The sequence below is a fragment of the Myotis nattereri genome (genome assembly GCF_964212035.1).
Source record: "Myotis nattereri genome assembly, chromosome: 1".
Classification (NCBI taxonomy): Eukaryota; Metazoa; Chordata; class Mammalia; order Chiroptera; family Vespertilionidae; genus Myotis; species Myotis nattereri.
This window is the reverse complement of record NC_138075.1, coordinates 216,179,429-216,198,425: the sequence shown is the minus strand read 5'-3', so window position 1 is coordinate 216,198,425 and position 18,997 is coordinate 216,179,429. Positions and strand designations below refer to the sequence as shown.

Genomic DNA, 18,997 nt, shown 5'->3' with positions numbered 1-18,997 from the left:
TTGATCGGATACCTCTTGCACGCCCCACACTGGGGGATCGAGCCCACAACCCGGGCATATGCCCTGACCAGGAATCCAACCGTGACCTCCTGGTTCATAGGTCGACACTCAACCACTGAGCAATACCAGCTGGTTTTAAAATAAGTTTTCAGCCAACATCAAACATTCTGAAATCTTACCTAAAGGTCTTACTTTCTGGCTTCTGAAATGTGAAACAGCAACCTGGCCCTCTTTTCCAACAGCAACATCGGCTGAACCGAGGGAGGGCTGCCCTTTGAGGGGGAGTAAGTGGGTCAGTCCGCTGTTCTGAGGCCTTCGGTTACGCCTGGCCTTTCCTCTCAAGCTCTGCCTGGCCACCCTGTGGGACCTGCCTCTCACTTCCCTACTTTTTACTTTGCCTCTTTTCACCTCTTCTTCTTCTATTTTGTTTTCTTCTGTTATTTAAAAAAATTGTTGACATTATTACTGATGTCCTCATCCCTCCCCGGCTTTGCCCACCTCCACCCAGCCTCCCCTCCCCGCTTTCCTCTGGCCAGCATCACGCTATTGCCTGTGCCTTTGGGCTATCCATATATGTTCTTTGGCTAATCCCTTCACCTTCTTTCATCCAGTCCTTCTCCCCTCACCTCTGCACTTATTTTTGAATCAATTTTCCTTGTCAATCTGTAAACTGTCTTGAATTCTTTTTGGAGCATCATACAGATAGGAAATAAAGCCACCTGCTCCCATTGCCAGAGATAACCACTGTAAACATTTTTGTGTACTGCTTTTCCCTGCATGTTTGTGTGCATATTTAAGTCAGGTTGAAAACAGCCTATAATTATGTCAGCCCGAGTTCTCACAGCAAGGTAGCATTATTTGACATTTCCCAAGTTCTGGCTGCATTCAAGGGGATTGATAGCTTGCCAGTAGGCCTGACTAAGCATCCCTAGAATTATCAGCGCTGTCACAGGGCCCCAAAGAAGCTAAAGGGCTGTGAGGTGAGGTGTTTGGGAGTCACTCAACATGTCTTCCTTTAACATCTCCAACAGGCCTGCTGGACCCAGACTCCACTGAGAACAGAAGGGAGAGGATTTCAGCCTCTTGAAAGATGTTCAGAGCTGTGAGTCCCTGCTTAATTTCACATTATTTTATCTTCTGGCTTTAATTACGTGATTAGGAATTACTTGTGATAAAAAGTTATATATTCTAATAACTTAAAAGTTCCCTTGGTTAAAAATGTTGAAGTAGAAAGTGAAATATTGAGGGAACAATTGGGACCTTTACATTTCAATCCCCCAACCCATGAAGACACAATTTATTTGGAAGTCTATTGTGAAAAGGTCATACAATAATCTATGAAGGAAACACAAATAGGATGACAATGGCTGTGGGCAGGAGAAATGCTCAGTGAAGCTCTCTGAGACCTGAAGGACAAAGAGTGTCCATGTGAAAATGGGAGCATGTCCCAGGTACAAGGGATGGCAAGAGCAAAGGTGGGTTGAGTGACAGAAGCAGAAGGTCCAACTGGCATAGAAGTCACCTTTCTCGACTCCTGGTCGTCACCCAAGTTGTGAGACCGAGTGACAATCTGACCTGACCCGTCCTGGTTACCACAGGCCCTCTGTATGGCCCAACTTGTTAGTCTTATTTCTAATATGTGTGTCCTTGGAAAGTGGGAGTTTAGTGCCAGTGGCCTCAATTATTTAGAACCTAGCCCAGTACTAGGTAGTAAATATTAACTTAATAGTAAATACAGGGTGTCCCCCCACCAAAAGTGTATGCACACTTTGTCTGTCATTTTTCATTCCAATGGGCTAATCTGAAAAGAAAGAAACATCAGTTGAGCTACCAGCTGTTAAAATGTGTATACATCTTTTGGGGACCCCCTGTATTTAGTCTAGGTTGTCAAAGATGCACAGAAATAGACCCATCGGACCTTTTGGTTTTACTTAGTCTTGCTTTACAGCTATGATAACTTAATTGAAAAAGGTGAGCTATTTTCTTAATCCACAACAGGTTAGAAATACCAATGGGTGATAAGCAGGGTGGTACTGCTACATACAGTTATCGTGATAACTTAGAAAGTGCCTCACAGCATCTTACTTTCTAGAGATGGGAAGTTCTCAATGGTGAAGCATACCTGGCCCCGGGGGCTTAGTAGGGGATGTGGCCTGTACTAATCAGCTCACAGTTTTGTAGCCTGGAGGGAAGATGCTGGTTGACCTCATCCGGCCCAAAGATCAAATTAATGATACCATTTAATTCAATCAATTCTGCCTTATTGTATGGCGTAGGCACAAACCAGTATGAATGATGAAAGTACTTGAGCATAAGCTATATGCTTACAGCACTAAGGTGATGGGTTCTGTGTCTGAGATGGAATAAAGACAAAAATATTCTGCATCAAACTAAAGGGAGAGAGTCCACACACACCCACAGTCTGCCTTTCCTCCACACTTTGTACAAAAAGTAATAGAAAAACTACAATCCAAAATGAGAGCCAGACATCAGCCCTGATCTATTACCAAGATCCATACATATTTTTAAAAAGGTCTCCTGATTGAACCAGCATTTTGCCTTTTCAGTTGGAACATAAGAGGGAAACCTTTCTTTTTCCAAGTTTTTTGAAATTTTGATCTGTCTATTGGCTCCTTGTTGGGAGTGATAAAGGAGATGTGAAGACGGTAAGGTCCGGGTCCCACATCAGAACCACTGCAGGAGGCTTGCCTGAATGAATGTCAAATGAAATGGTTAACCCTGAGCACTCATCCTGTGCCAGGGACTGTTCTATGTGCTAACATACATTAGCTCATCTAATTCAGATAGGGATAAGCATTCCCATTTTACACAGGAGCAAATGAAGGCAGGGGGAGCAAGGGGCAGGGCCCGGGACTGATCTCAGGCAGTGTGACGCCAGTCAGCCACCGGGAGATCCTGGTTGGCTCTGCAGGTTCCTGGAAGCAGCACTCCTGACTTCTCCCTGAGGGCGGAGGGCGAGGGCCGCAGCGGAGAGAGCTGTTGGCTGCGGAATGAAAACAGCCTACCTCCCATAGGGCACGCCCACTACATATTAGCTGTGGGCAGCTGGTCCGCTAGTTAGCTGCTTAGCTGCTCAGCTTCACTTTCTTCAGCTGTAAAACCAGGGCCCTGTGGCAGAGAGAATAAGACCTGGGTTTTGCAGTGAGACCCAGGTTTGATCCTGGCTCAGCAAATCCTGAGTAATCCCATGTCATGCCTCCCAGCGCTCGAAGGCCTCAACTCTAGAAAGGGAGCTGCTCTGAGCCCAGGGAAGGCGTTTGTGTACGCATTGGAAACCTGTCAGCCTGGCCGGGTTGCTGTTAAGATAAGCGTGGTGGTGTTGGGCTCTCCCTGGCACGGGTTTGAATGGAAAAAATTGGGGGACGACACAGGGTACACACAGGCAGCTCAAACAGTGAAATAGTGCCATGGTTTGATTCCCCAACCTGGCCCATCCAGCCATGTCCCGTCTCAGACCCAGGGCTCCTCGTGTCCATTGCTCAGTCCCGGCTACTAAAGCAGAAAGCATCCCAAAGACGGGCGAGGCCGAACAATCCTGGCTTTGTTTGGAAAGGTTTTGTCCCTGAGTTTTCTAGCTGGTGTTTATCTAACTTCCTCGGCTCCGGCTCCTGAGGAGCTAAACTAGCAGATTTAGGTTCTTGGGGAGGGGAAAGGTGGGCACCCGGAGCCCCACTAGCGCCCATGTGCTGGGATCCTTTTTGTCCTGCGTTGGGACAGAGCAGAGCGCGCCAGCCCGGGACAGGGGCGCACGGGGCGCGGGCACGTTCGCTGCCCTCCGTCTCCCGGGAAAGGCTGAGGTTTCTCCCCGCAGCCCGGCCGCCTCTCTTTCCTTCCCGCAGCCGGGCGAGGTCACGTTGGGCTCATTAAGCCAGCAGGTAGGCAGTGCCCTGGCGCGACAGGCGGTCCTGGAATGTGCGAGAGGCGTGGTGACAGCCTCTGCCGCCGGCCTCTTTGCGCAACACCTTGGCTATATAACCGGGCCGCTGCGCTGCACCTGAGTGACTGCTTGGGTCCACTACCTGCGCAGGGAGCGCTGGTGAGTACCTTCGCCCCGGCCAGGGCGCTTCCCGCTCCCATCTCACGCTCTCTTGAGAACCTTAAACTCCTTAATTCTTTTAGATATCCCTCCATGCTGACCTCAAGGAAACTTGGCTGGCTTTGGGCTGAGGAAGAGGAAAAAAATCACAAACCTCCAAATTATCAGATTTCTTTCTTAGCATTACTGCTATAGCTATTACTACTGCTCCTATGAGTACACTCCTGCTACTGGCAGTTATGAATGAGCCACACTTGGGGAATTCTCAAATTACAGATATGTTAGGGCTCGTGGTTTGGGGAGGGAAAGGGGGTGGGGAATGGAAGTATTATGCGGCATCAGGAGGGCTAGTCGCTCTGTTCAGTCAGTGATTCTCTCTGTGTCCCCAAGGCAGGTCCCTCAGTCTCTGGGCTGCTGCTTCCCCTCTTTACAAGAACAGGCATTTGAGATTTGAGCTGAAATTCTAGGTCTGTGTGGCTGTCCCCTGCTGCACACCCCCACCCCACCCCCACCCAGCACGACGTCCACTGCTAAGTTCTTTCTCTAAAGTGACTGCAAGGTACAGTGCAAACTTGTTCACCGGGGCAGATGGCCAGAATCAGGAGAGGGCTGGCCTGTCCCTCATCTTGTCTTGGGAGGACAGAGCCCACAGTTTTTCAATGTTCTGAGGGTATCAGGCCAGATAACCAGGGAAGTGGCTAACCAGGAGAGAGATGGGCACAGGTGCAGCTTTGGGGGGACCCAGGCTCTCCAGGCCAGAAAGAGGGCAGCCGGTGGAATGGTGTTAATTCAGTCTTCAGATCCCCTGGGAGATGCCTGCCCTAGGTCACTGGTATTGAGGTGAATGGAGTAGAAACCCTCCTGCTCCTTCCCAAGGAGGCAGCTTCCTCCAGCATTTCATGGAGGCAGCTTGTTGGTTTCATCGGGTGCAATCCTCCCTCCCTGTGTGTTGGGTTCACCAAGCGATTTCTGGGTTAGCCCTCCTGTGTTGGAGTTCATTCACCTACACTTTGTTGGGAATGTTTGCAAAGTTGTGCCTCCTAGGAGGCCATTGTTTCAGAGTGTTAAACGTGTTTGAATCTCTTGGTTTGTGCCAACCAACCAGCTGATAATGATCTGCTGGCAAGAAGGGCATGCTTCCAAAATCTACCCCAAATCGCTCAACCACTCATTAAAGGAAGTCCCCAGTGGTGGGAGGACCTCTGGGTTATTACTGTTAGACACAGAGTTGACAAAAATAGCCTGAGTTCAACTTAAGAAAGAAGGCAGCCACCTTCCACCCCACCTTCCTCACCCCTCTCCTCCCATCCCATCCCAACCCTACCCTGGGGACAGAATGGCTGTATCAGCAGGGAGCAAGCAGGATGTCTCAGGGAGTTAAGTCATCCCAATGGATTTTAATCATGCAGAAGAGTCCAAAAAGGGGGCTGCAAAATGATGGAAATGTGTTTTAAATGTTTATTATTATAAATTAGCCCTTTAACCCCCCCAATGCAATGCAAAATAATTGATATAGTTTTATAATTATATAGGGTTTCCTTAACATGTTCTAAACCCAAATTTAAGGTACACTGGGAGGGTGGTATGGTAATGGGGCCCTACTTCAAAGAGAGGGCAAATGTCTTTAAAAATCCTATTAGTGCTTATCAAAAGTCTAAATTAAAGCCATGTAGCAACATAAATCCAGGCCAACTGCTTCCCTGTCTCCTGTCCCACACCCCTCCCTCCCACCACTACCAGGCCCTTGGGGGCTATGTTGCCTAAAGGCAGCTAAAGAAAAGTAGTCACCACCCTCTTGGGAATTTTTGGTCTTGATCATTTTTTTTTCAACGTGTAAGAAAATATTCCCTCGAAGTGCGGTGTGATGCTCGGGGGTAACTTTCAGATGAGGCTTGCAGCAGTGCCTGGCACAGTGCACTCAGCAAGCAGTCTGGCTGCTAAGTGTCCTGCATGCTGGGCTGCAGAGGGATCCTCCCTGTGCCTGGGGCGGCCCCAGGGGGAGAAAGTGAGGGTGGCTTGGTCTGTCTGCAGGATGCTGCCTCATGCCTCCTTTCCCACTTTTTCAGATGTCCTTGGGCTGAGCTCCGGCAGCCCCAGAACAGGTCCGGGTTGGAAAGACCCAAACAAAGCAGAGTGTAGGGGTTGGGTGACTGCCAGGTGCCCTACATTTCCCTGTTACACAGGTCTGAGAAGAGCCAAGACATTTCCTCTCCTTAGCCTGCAAGACTTCCTCTTGGCATGGGGTGCGCAGGTGGATGCAGGCATTTGAGCCAAAAGGACTATCAACACAGCCAGATGGACTGTAGGGACCAGCGGTGGGAAGTGAAGGAGTAGGTGTGTGATCGTAACCCCAGCCTCATGCTCAGACAACAGAAGCCCCTTTCTGGGCATCAGAACTGCCAACATAGGTGCCTCTGCTCTTCTCGGCTCCTGTGGCAGGTAGCGAGAGCATGCTGGGGTGTGGCCTTGGGGAGGCCGGGGAGGAGCAGCTGGGCCAGGAGTGTGGTGTTAGGAGAAAGCCTTTGGAGCCTTTTAACTCCTAGCTTTATCAATATGAGTAACAGTACATCCCTGAACCTTCTTACCTTTGTGGATTCGGGGGTTGGGCTGTATCTTAAAATTTAGAAATTTCAGATGGAAGAAAATAACAATCACCCCATCCCACCATCCACTCTGAACCCCATGGAACATTTCTGGGTCCTTATTGAAGTGCTATGAATGGGACAACAATTGCCCTTTATTCACAATTTTCCTGGCTTTTTATTGTTGTTGTATTTTGTTGTTGTTGTTCTGATTCTTTACAACCTCTTTAATGGCATGCCACTACACTGAATGGAGGCACCCTAGTAAACTCCCTATTTACATTCTCCTCTCTGACAGTGCAGCAAGGTCTCTGGTCTCCATCAAGTTCATTCCATCAGCAAACATTTCTGAGCACTGCCGTGTGCCAGGCAGAGCTGCAGACCCCAAGGATGCAGTGAGCTAGACAAAGCCCCTTCAAAGAGGCGATCAGCGCCAGGCAGGTCTTTTTAACTGTCTTGGGGAAAATCCTCAATCCCTAATTCCTAGTAGTAAAATGACTGGGTCAAGATTTATGTAAAATGGGTGGCTCTTTAGCCTTTTTGCCAAATGTTCCCCGGCATAGCCTGTAGTGCTCATCTTACTGCATCCTCTCCAGTATGACATATTTTTTACAAAAACTTTTTTTTACTCATTTTATTTAATTTGCACATATTGGGTTGCTGAACTCTTATTTGTAGCCACTTGTACTTCCTCTTCTGTGACTTGTTTGTTCTAGCCCTTTGGGTTGCATTGTGTCAGGAGCCACGCCTCCACTCCATGTCCCTGAGAAAGCCTTTGCCAGGGAAATGGGTTCTGAGGAAGGAAGCCTGGAAGGAACAGGGTCTGACAAATTAATCCAGGCAGCGTGGCACAGTAATAATTGCTACTATTTCTTGAATGCCTGCTTGGTGCCAGGCACTTTACTAGGCATCACCATTAACCTCATAACCCTGCAAAATAGAATTGTCCCCACTCTATACATGGGGACACAGACACTTGATGTCCAGAGGCATAAAGGGACTTGAGTAAGCACACGGCCCCTGATCAGGGGCACCTCTAGGATTTGAGCCAGGTCTAATGTGTCTTGCTTATGGCAGAAGACCTGATGGTTGGTTAAAGCAGGTGAACTGTATATGAGCATATAGGCTAAGTCCACTGGGGGCACCTTGGAGGATCATGAGGACTTGGCAGACCGAGAATCAATGAAGGTGGATGCGTTTGCATCCTCTTTCTGACTGAAGGGGACAGTCAAGACAGCAGACGAGACAGGGAGTAGGGAAATCGAAGGTGGTTAGAGTGAAATAGAGGTCAGGCTGGCATGGAAACACACGTTAAGAAGTGGTTGAGGGAGGCCTACAGAGGAGTGTAATACGGCGCTGAAGAGCCCACACTGAGGAGGTGTAAGCACAACACTTATCCACTCCCCCAACGCTTGCAGCTGCCGGCCCTCCCTGCCATGACATCTGAGTGACCTCCTTTCAGTGGCTGCTTCTTTAAGCTCTGTTTTCCCACCCACAGACCATGGCTCCTTGGCCTGAGGTGGAAAATGCCCAGCCCAACCCAGGTAAATACATCGAAGGCATCACGGGCCAACAGCCCCCCACGGATGGGAAAGGAAAGGAGACCAACAAAAGTAAGTGCTGCTCATCCAGCCCCCAGGGGCCTCCTGTGGGGACCCCAAGAGACACGGGGCTGATTCCTCATTTCTCCTGGCCTTTGTTGTTTGTTTGGCCAGATGTCGCCGGGACCTCTGAAACCAAGATTGAACTTCTGCCATCCCACTCCACCGCCACCCTGATCGAGGAGCCCACCGACACAGAAGACCCCTGGGACCTGCCCGCGCTTCAGCACAAGGGGATCAAGTGGACAGGTAAAGTGAGATCGGCAAGGGAGCGAGCTCACCACCATTACAGTATCGCCTCCCTTCCCACTGTCCTGACGCCCTTTGAACAAAGGGCCCGGCCAGGGTTGTCACCCGACAGTCTAGGAGGCTTGGAGTGAAAGCACGGAGTGATGATGGGGGAATCCTTGGTACTTCCTTTCGTTCATTCGGCAAATGTGCCATTGCTGGGGTTATAACCAGGCTGGACATGGTGCTGCTCCTCAATTACCCATTGCGTGCTGACCAGCTCCTGGGTTCTGTCAAGGTGCTGTGGCTGCAGCAGTGAGCAGTTAGGGTCCCTGCTCTGAAAGCTGGATGGGGTGGGGGTGGGGGGTGTCCCCTTCCCTAAATGCAAGCATCAGAGAAGTCTTCCGGAAGACAGAGGTAGTATAGCCAGAATAGCCGGGCGAGCAAATGCTGCACTATTTTCCTGGTTCAGGGTGTAAGGTGATCTGTGCATTGCAGGACAGGGAGGGGAAGGGAGCTTTTGAGGTGGGAGGGGTGAGAACCACTTTAAAAGCAGAGAAAATAGCCATCAAGGATGCAGCATTGCCCAAGCCCTCCCCAAATGGAGGCGGTGATTGCTACCTTGCAGCCACCTCTTAGAAAATAGTCTGCGCTGTTCAGAGGAGCTTAGGAGAGCCATTATCTCTGACCCCACACTTAGCGGGTGGTAAGTGCTCTTCTCCGCCTCGCTCAGTGGCACGGGCTCAGCTGAGCATGGAGCCTGGCTTGCTTGTCCCAGACTACACCGAACCCCTCCTCCCCAGTGCACATCCTGTGGAGACACTGCAGGGGTTTCAATAAGTGGGCGATAGTGGTAATTTCCCTGAAACTGCAGCCACAGCTGCCCACCATCTCTGGGCCTTGCTGTCCGTAAGTGCTCACAGGCCCCTGGCTGGGGGTGGAGGGGGTTGGGGGGTTCAGAGTTCACTGCCAAACTTCTCAGGGTTTCAGACACTAAAAGTCTTTGTGCTTTTTCCCCAGAGAGAGACACCGAAGGGAAGATTCTGTGTATCTTGCAAGGGATCGGGAAGTTCCTTCTGCTCCTGGGCTTCCTCTACCTGTTCGTGTGCTCCTTGGATGTCCTCAGCAGTGCCTTCCAGCTGGTTGGAGGTATGGAAGGAAGGGCTGAAGGGCTGCGGTAGGGGTGTTCTCATTTGGTTCAGATCCTCGCCAGGCATTAAGCCCTCTCCCGCTGCATTTTAGGGCTGGGAGCCACCTCGGCTCATCTCCCATTTTACAGAGGAGTAAACCGAGGCCTACAGAAGTCTGACTGGCTTAGGTGGCTTAGGCTAGGAGCCAGGGCTGGAGCCAGTTCCAGGCATCCAGGGCCTTGTGTTTGTCCACGAACCTTAGACAGGAAGCTGTTTGACATAGATTTATCTAAGGGATCCCTTCCTTCTTGGCGGCCCCCATGTGAGGGGAGTATTGGATAAGAATAACCTTAGGCCAAAGTTACTAAGAGAATCAAAGCTGGACCTTTGCCGGAGAAGGACAGGGGTCCCCAGACTGGGAGAGCCTTCATCCAGCGCTGAGCATGGCCCAGCGTGGCCGTGAAGTGTGAATTCACCACAGGCTTGGTCACCTTTGTACCCCAAATGGGCAACGACACTGACAGCTAGCACTTTGAATGCCTCCTCGGTCCGGGTGTTTTCAGGGGCACTGTCTTCAACATTCCTTCCCACTTAGAGAGGAGAGGGCCGAGGCTCAAAGAGATCCTAAGGCTCACAGCCTGTAATTGGCATAATGACATTCAAATTCAGGTCTGGGGGACACCTGGCACATGGCTTTTTGCACCCCTTGGTGCCTCTCTTGAGAACTCATCTTTGTGACTTGGGAGAATTGGGGTAAGGGGCTTACTTTCTGGTTGCCACTTCTGGTCCCCCTGGTCTGAAGCAATAGCAGCGAGGGTCTCAGAGGCACACGCAGAAATGACAGCTCCAGCATTCAATTACAGGCTGGGGCTAGGGGTAGGGCTAGGGCTTGAGGGAGGGAGAATGGATAGATGAGAAGATCCACTCTTGGAGGACAAATCTTATGAATTGGGAATACACCCCAGAGATAGGAGTTGAGACAGGAAATTCACTGGCACCCATAGGGCCAAGTAGAGTTGAGGCCAGGTTCATGACCAGAAGGCTAGTGGTTGAAGAAAGGAAGGGCACAGGATGAAGCCACAAGAGGAACAGGGTCTAGGGGTGGGTGGGGTATGTATCCTGGCATCAAGGCAGTGCAGGGGAAATGCACAAGGGAGCAAGCTGCCACAGGTGCCAGCAGGGCTGGAGGCTGAGATCCACAACCAAATGTTGACCACTTGGTACCCACCTAACCCCCTAACATGTGGCCATGATTTGTTTTATTTTTCCAGGAAAAATGGCCGGGAAGTTCTTCAGCAGCAACTCTATCATGTCCAACCCCCTGGCGGGACTGATGATTGGGGTGCTGGTGACAGCCATGGTGCAAAGCTCGAGCACCTCCACATCCATCATCGTCAGCATGGTGGCCTCCTCATGTGAGTTCAGGCACCCATGAACCCAGATCTATTCCAGGTGTTCCCCTTGCAGCTGGGAGCCCCTGATTTATTCTGCATGTGTCCAGGCCTGTCACCCTGATCTCCCCATCTTGTCCTACTATGGTGTGTTCCACTCTGAACCTCAGGCAGCTTCCTGTTTCTATTTCCATAGCCCAGTCTGAGAATAGACCCTGAATTATCTGGAGCTGTGCTGTCCAGTCCAACAGACACTCACCATATGTGGCTATTTAATTTTATTTAACCTTAATTGATTTTAATTGAAAATATATAGCCCGGTCGCTCAGTTGCACTAGCTATATTTTAAGGGGTCAGTAGTCATATGTGGCGAGCAGCTGCCATTCCAAACTTGAACCTGACTGAGAGTGGAGACAGATTCCCTGAGTGGGACAAGTGTGAACACATGAATTTTCAACCCAAAGCAGCATTTTAGCCAAAATTAACTAGAGCCTTTTCTGGGCCCAATTAGAAAAAGATATTACTTCTTTAAAATAACTTATGTGCTTGAACATTGTGGCACTATATTAATCTTGTTTAGAAAAAGGAATTATACTGCCAGGAATTTGCCATGTTTGTTATTTGTTTTCTGGTCTCCCTCAAGGTGGCCTTGCCTGTGAGGAATTGAGAAAGACACTTCAAAGTAGAGCTCACAAAGGGTTTCTTGGGGTCTGTGGATTCCCTGGAATTATGTTCTCAAAGGTCTTTTTGGTCCATGTTTATATTTCTACATGAGTCGCCCTAGCTTTTGTCCGATTCACTGCAAGGTGCATACAGGTGAAGAGCAGCTGCTCTAGGCAGTGACTAGTCTGATGTAGTCAGCCTGCCTGGGGCACCTCAGAACCTGGCCAGGCTGCCTACCTATACTCGCTGGCTTGCTGACTTCCTGTTTTCTACCCAGTGCTGACGGTGAGGACTGCCATTCCCTTTGTCATGGGAGCCAACATTGGAACCTCAATCACCAACACCCTTGTGGCGCTCATGCAGGCAGGAGACCGGAATGTATTCAGAAGGTAGGAGGCTCAGAACTAGCCCTTGACACCAACAGGCCCATCGGTGTTGGCCAGCTTGTCATAACTACCTTTAGATCGCCACTGAGAATGTGCTTGTCAGCCCTGGCCCGCCTATTCCTGGCCATAGCGGAGTGCAGCTGAGGGTAGGGGTCATGACTGGAAACAGCCCCCTGATCTGCACAGCAGGGGTAGAAATGGCACCATCACTGTGTTGTCTAAAGGAGTAAACACAATCATACAGGTAAACACTTAGCAAGGTGCCTGGCACAGAGTCAGGGTTCTCTAAATGCAAGCCCTAGCTAGAAGCTTACCACTTGCAACATGGTGCAGTTAAGACAAGGCCAGCTAGGTTGTGGTTTCCTGTCCTGCTTAGTTAGAAATAATTATAACCTGAAGCTTTCATTCTTGGCCAGCTCAACCCATGCCACTGTTTCTTTGTTCTTCACTTGCCTGCTACTGAAAGGCAAAATGTAGCTTTTGTGGATGTGGATGTATGAGATACGAAATGGGGCGGGCTGGAACCAGGCAAAGGGAACCCTTTGCTTCCAAAAGGTTAATGTAAAAAGTAAGCACATTTCCTGGCCTCTTTTCTAACAGGCGACAGCTTTCTTTCTTTTTTACTAAGATGGAGAGGCAGTTTTCAGCTTGTCTGTGTGATGTTCGTGCAGTGGGTCAGGCATGGGCCTTGGACAGGCTGGTTGGGGGGCAGTAGTCGTAGATGAAACACTACTGCACATTATCCAGGGTGTTTGCTCATCTGATCTCCAGAAGCCAAGATGGCTTTCCTACGCCCCATTTTATTAATGTAGAGAGACAAAGAGGCTAAGCAACTTTGCCGAGAGGAATGGCTGGAATTCAAGGTTTTCTTATCCAGATTTTGGGCTCTTTCTACTGTTAGATGAATTTTTGCCTCTGGATAACCCATGACACAAACATAAGCATGTGATCTACGGCGGTGCCTGCTCATAGGAATGTGGTTGACCTTGCTCACTGCTGTTGGAGATATTTCAATAGATTGACCTTCCTAGACTGGTGCCCACTTGCTCATTGACTAACCTGGCTGCTGGCTTGGGGTTCCCTTCCGTAGGGCTTTTGCAGGGGCTACCGTCCACGACTTCTTCAACTGGCTCTCCGTGCTGGTGCTCCTGCCCGTGGAGGTCTCCACCCACTACCTGGAGGTCCTGACCAACTTGATAGTGGAGTCCTTCCATTTCAAAAGCGGAGAAAATGCCCCGGAACTTCTGAAAGTTATCACGAATCCTCTTACAAAGCAAATTATCCAGGTAAGATTCAAGTGTTAACTCCCTCCCCCTTGCCCTTCACCCCGCTCAGTCGGGGATGGACAGGAAGGAATCTCTGAACGCTGCTATTTGGCTGCCTCTGGAAAAAGCCAAGGAAAATGAAACTGGGGAAGCACTAGGTAGAGTAACGGACCTTTCTTGTTTCCTTGACCTCAACATGCGTGTCGTGTTGGAAGGTGGAGGGAGATGGTGAGTGCTTCTCAAGGCTCAAGCACTGCTCATTGGACACCTGGGGCCACTTTGGTCTCACTACTGACCTCAGCACCAGTGGGGTCACTGGCCAAGTATTATCCTACTTCCAGCCAAAAAGAAAGGCTACTGCCCTTCCCATCCATCTTCCCTCTGGTCACCAGAGTCTGTCCATATTATTAAAATGAAAGAAGGCTTTGTGAGTGTTGCCTTAGGAGAAGGGGCCAGCTTAGACCTTGCCCTCTCACTCTCATTTCTGGTTTTCTCTGCCATTTGGTCACCTAGTGAATACCTACATGCTTTCTAGGCACCAGTTCACTATTCACATCTTTCACTCTTTTATTTATCAAGCACTTGCTTATGTCTAGGTGCTGACAGGGTGAGCCCTAGCTCACCTTTGCAGGGACTTGCCATCTGTTCACCTCCTCTGAGGCCCTGTCTGTAGCAGCCCCTGCAAGTCCCTCCCATGTTCGTTCTGAGTATGTGCTGACTCTCTTCTGTCTATTGCCTTCCTCAGCTGGATAAAAAGGTTATCAACCAGATTGCAATGAATGACCCAGCAGCTCAGAACAAGAGTCTGATCAAGATTTGGTGCAAAACTGTGACCAATGTGGTAAGTTTCTAAGAATATTGGTGGGTGAGTGGACTCTTTCATCTGTACTTGAAGCAAATTCTTTCATTCGAAGTGGGCAAATAAAAGGTCAGGCAAAAGAAAATTGGAGACTCCTAAAAAATCAAAACTGGCCCATAAGGAAATAAGTCCTTGAATGCTGGATGGACAGACAGAATGCAGTAGAATGGAGAGAACCTTTTGCCCCATCCCACACCACAGATACATTATTCTCACTTGGCATTATTTTCATGTCTCTTAACTTCTGGCTGCTTCTGTTCCCATTTATGGAGAGACCATGGTCTCCCCTTCTCCCCACTAAAATTGAGTGTTATTTTTGCCATCTAGACTCAGATGAATGTCACCGTCCCCTCGATTCAGAACTGCACCTCCCCCGACCTCTGTTGGACAAATGGTTCCCACACCTGGACCATCAAGAACGTGACCCACCGGGAGAATATTGCCAAGTGTGAGTAGAACTCAGCGCATTAGCCACTGGGACGGCTATCTGGGGTGCTGGTGGTGAACAACCAAGATTCTGTCACTATGGGACAGAAGGAATAAGCTGGGGCTTAAATAACAATCTGTGGCTTGGGGGGGACTCCATGCCCTTCTAATAAGGACTTACCATGGTTTCTTCAGGCCAGCACCTCTTTGTGAATGCCAACCTCCTGGATCTTGTTGTTGGCATCATCCTGTTGGTCACCTCTCTGCTGGTGCTCTGTGGCTGTCTGATCATGATCGTCAAGGTCCTGGGCTCTGTGCTCGAGGGGCGAGTAGCTGTTGTCATCAAGAAGACCATCAACACTGGTAGGTGAACTGCCCCCCCCCCCCTTTAGATTCTTATCTAGCAGCGGCCTCTGTATGGATTTTATCTTTGGATTTGAGAAGCTGCAGAAGCTAAGACACTCTTGGCCCTTGAAATCTTTCTTGGCGTCTTGGGTGGGACCTGGGGAACAGAAACAAACTTGGATTGCATGTTTGCAAGGTCCTGAGAAAGAGCCAGCTCAAATCCAGAACTGTTGAACCATCCTTCCCACGGGTTTCCTACCCTAGCTCGTGCACCCACTCTTGTCCTGTGGAGGTGCCCCCCAGGCCTCCATCCCATGCCTTCCTAGAAGGCTTGTGACAGGTCACTTTTCCTTGTCTTCCAGATTTCCCTTTCCCCTTCTCCTGGCTGACTGGCTACCTGGCTATCTTAGTCGGGGCAGGCATGACCTTCATCGTGCAGAGCAGCTCAGTGTTCACGTCTACTTTGACCCCACTGATCGGTGAGTTTCTCCCTGGCTTCTCCCTCTGGCACTGTTACCATCTCCTGTCATCCTCTGGGACTGATGTTATGGACTTTGTATTTTCCCCCAGGTGTCGGTGTGATTAGCATTGAGAGGGCGTATCCACTCACGCTGGGGGCCAACATCGGCACCACCACCACCGCCATCATGGCCGCCTTGGCCAGTCCAGGCAAAACCTTGAGGAGCTCACTCCAGGTCAGGAAATGCTGCATGGGGCAGGGGCTCTCTGGGTGGGATGCGACAATATCAGTGGTCTTGCAAGCAGATGGTTTCTAACAACAACCCTGCTTCTCTTGTTAAGTCTAAAATGGTAATGTGGAGGAGAAGCCATCTACTCCTTAGAGAGGCAGCGAGACTCCCATCACTGGCAGTTGATTAAACAAAAGTGGGATCACCACTTGATAGAGGTAGGAAGAGTATTTTGGAATCATAGACATTGTGAAGATCTGAGGTTCTGGCTAAAGCCATGATGACCAATAGAAATATAACATGAGTGTAGAATACAAATTTGAGTCACCCAGGTACTTTGCAATTTTTAGTAGCTACATTTAAAGAGTGAAAAGAAACAGAAAGATCAATTTTAATGATGTGTTTATTTAACCCATTACCATTTCAACATGAAATCAATATTTTTAAAATGTGATAATTTACATTCTCTTTTGGACTAAGTCTTTGAAGTAGCCACATTTCAAGTGCTCAGTCGCCACACGTGTCTACTGTGTTAGCCAGGGCTGGTTCAGGTCCCCAACCGGAGGCCTGGTACCTTGTGGGAGGACAAAGGACAGTGAGGGGCCTCTGAAGTCAGGCTTCCTGGGTTTGAAACCCACCTCTACCTTCTCTCATCTGTTTGACTTTGGGAAAATACTTTAACCCCATGGTGCCTCAGTTATCTAATATCACATGGGGATAATATTCATAGCCACCTCATAGGATATTGTTTGAGGATTGAAGGAATCCACATAACGTGCTTAGAACAGTTGTTTCGCTCATAGTAAACATTATAAACGTCAGCTGCTGATGCTGTTAACTGTCCCCATTCCTCCTTCTCTCCCCTCCCTAGAATGGGGCATTGAGCCAAGGGACCCAGCTGTCCTGCGAGCCTTCCCTTCTGCCTCTCCAGCTCTTAACTGCTCAGCTGGAAACCGCAGGGCCAACACACAGGCCAGCAGTGGGCACATGCATGAAGTTCATTGTTAGTTTGCCTAAATGACTTCAGGCTCTGAAAACTGTGCTGTAATTCAACTGGTCAACCCCCTCCCAGCCACACACACTCCTCCCCTCAACCTGACACATGGAGGGCCCTCAGGCAATACAGGCCCCTTGACTGTACTACTACCTCAGCCATTCAGCCAGCTAGGTGACACCCCCTTACCACCCCCCTACTCCCCACCCCCCACCCCTGCCCACTACCACCACCACGCAACAGACCATTCACCTGTTCAACTTCTTGTGTTTCAGATCGCCCTGTGCCACTTTTTCTTCAACATCACAGGTATCCTTCTGTGGTACCCAATCCCGTTCACCCGCCTGCCCATCCGCCTGGCCAAGGGGCTGGGCAACATCTCAGCTAAGTACCGCTGGTTTGCCGTCTTCTACCTGGTCATCTTATTCTTCCTGGTCCCACTGTCCGTGTTTGGCCTCTCGCTGGCTGGGTGGCCAGTGCTGGTGGGCGTGGGGGTGCCCATCATCCTCGTGATCCTTCTGGTGGTGCTGCTCAAGCTCCTGCAGGCCCGCTGCCCCCGCATCCTGCCCAAGGTGTTCCAGACCTGGAACTTCCTGCCCCTGTGCATGCGCTCGCTGAAGCCCTGGGACATCGCGGTCTCTCTGGCCACCGGCTGCTGCATGAGGAACTGCTGCTGCTGCTGCCGCATCTGCTGCCGCTTCTGCTGCAGGCTCTGCTGCCCCACGTGCTGCCGCTGCAGCAAGTGCTGCCAGGACCCCGCGGAGGAGGAGGACATCCACATCAAGGTCCCCGAGTCCTTTCGTAGCCTCTCCATGGTCGTGGAGGCCCCGGAAGGGGTCCCCAAGTCCAAAGTGGACGCCCTGAACACAAACACCACCTCCAGCCTCACAGCCTTGTAGGGGCTGCCCCCGAGGTGGGAGGAGGGGCCCCAAGTCTCCCTCGCTCCCTCCTGGTTCTGCAACGCCGTTCTCCGCTTTGCTGAGAAATGGCATCAACATCAGCTCTGACTCTCATTCCCCTTTGCGCATGTGTCAGCCTGCATGGTCGCTCTGTCTCCACCCCTGCTCCCTGGTCTCCCACTCCCTGGAAGGTGCAGAAAGAGAATTAGACAATGAAGCCTGGCTCCATAATGATCCCCTCCACCCACCCACTCCCGCACACAGATGGGTTAGCCAATGGGACTTATTCTCAGACATAACCATCTTCTGAAGTCCCAAGGGAGGAATTTATGGAAGGTTCTCAAAGATGCACACACACATATGCTTTTCTTATTGTGATAAAACTCTCCTTTACCATAGCCTGGCTTCAACCCAGAGCAGCTGCCTCCCAGGTGTCCTCTCCCCAGAGCAGGACAGTTTCAGGGCAAGAAGCCTTGGAGAACACAGGCATGGGCCTTTGCTCTCTTCCTAGTGCTCCCCAAGGCTCCCTCACCTGGGCAGGTATGGCCAGTCCAAGCATTTTACCTGCTGAGTCTTTGAGTTTCCAGGATGGGAGCCAGGATGCACACTGACCCACCTGTTGCCTCATCTTCCTAAGGGGAGATCAGGTGACAGCAGGGTCCGTGTGTGTCTGTGGGTCCAAGGGATGTGCTCCTTCTTGCCCCACATGCCCTCTTGTGCCTTCTAGAGCCCCAGCTATATTTACCCCTTTGCCCTCCACACTCCTCACCTCTAGTTCTCCCTGGAGAGGAAACTTCAACCAGGTCCGGGGAGGGGGGACTATGCCACAGCACATCCGTCATGACAGGCCGGGACACCAAACCAAGCCCTCCCCTGGCCTTCCCCCGTGTAGATACCAATTCCCTAATAGCCATTTATACGCCGTATTTATAGCCGTGCACCTGTACAGCGGTTTTATAAGTTATATAGTAATAGTAGTGTGACTTGTTTGGGGCTCTCATTGGAAATGTCAAGGGAAACAAGACTATCTGTATTTTGTAATGCTGGCTTTTCAACACTCCTCTGTAAGCCCTGCCCGTGCCTCACTGTAAATACAAAAGTTAAGCCTGGACGGGGCTGCCGCCCTCTTTGCACTCTACAAATTGGATCCTTGTACCTGTATTGATTGTATTTTTTTAACTGGTTGTGGGAAAGAAAAAATAAAGATGATCAAACCCAAAAAGAGTGTGTTGCTTTCAATTACAGGGAAATAAGGGCCTCCTGGAACTGTTAACTAAAAATTTGGGGCTACTTCCCCCTGAAATGTTACTACTCACCACCAGGGCCAGCTACATAATTTGTTGGTCCCCTTGGTCAAAAGGCAGGAGTAAAGTGCCATTATAGGCATGGCAGGTAGAAAGCTTTCCTTTTCTCCAGCCTCTCCATGGGCTTTTTAGTTCTTTTTTTTTTTTTTGTCAATTCCCCAAGCAGCTCCCCCACCAG

The 18,997-nt window shown here is 50.0% G+C and overlaps 1 protein-coding gene across 1 annotated transcript; it reads left to right on the top strand.

The window, feature by feature from the left end:
- Positions 1 to 3,931: 3,931 nt before the first annotated feature.
- Positions 3,932 to 18,736, top strand: SLC34A2 (solute carrier family 34 member 2; the record flags this gene model as incomplete). Its single annotated transcript, XM_081082539.1, has 13 exons — positions 3,932 to 4,057; positions 8,138 to 8,252; positions 8,355 to 8,489; positions 9,489 to 9,617; positions 10,870 to 11,013; positions 11,930 to 12,041; positions 13,129 to 13,324; positions 14,049 to 14,144; positions 14,490 to 14,610; positions 14,784 to 14,951; positions 15,296 to 15,412; positions 15,504 to 15,628; positions 16,892 to 18,736. The coding sequence occupies 13 exons, from the start codon at positions 3,932 to 3,934 to the stop codon at positions 17,513 to 17,515; spliced, it is 2,208 nt and encodes a 735-aa protein (XP_080938665.1). The 3' UTR covers positions 17,516 to 18,736.
- Positions 18,737 to 18,997: the final 261 nt, after the last annotated feature.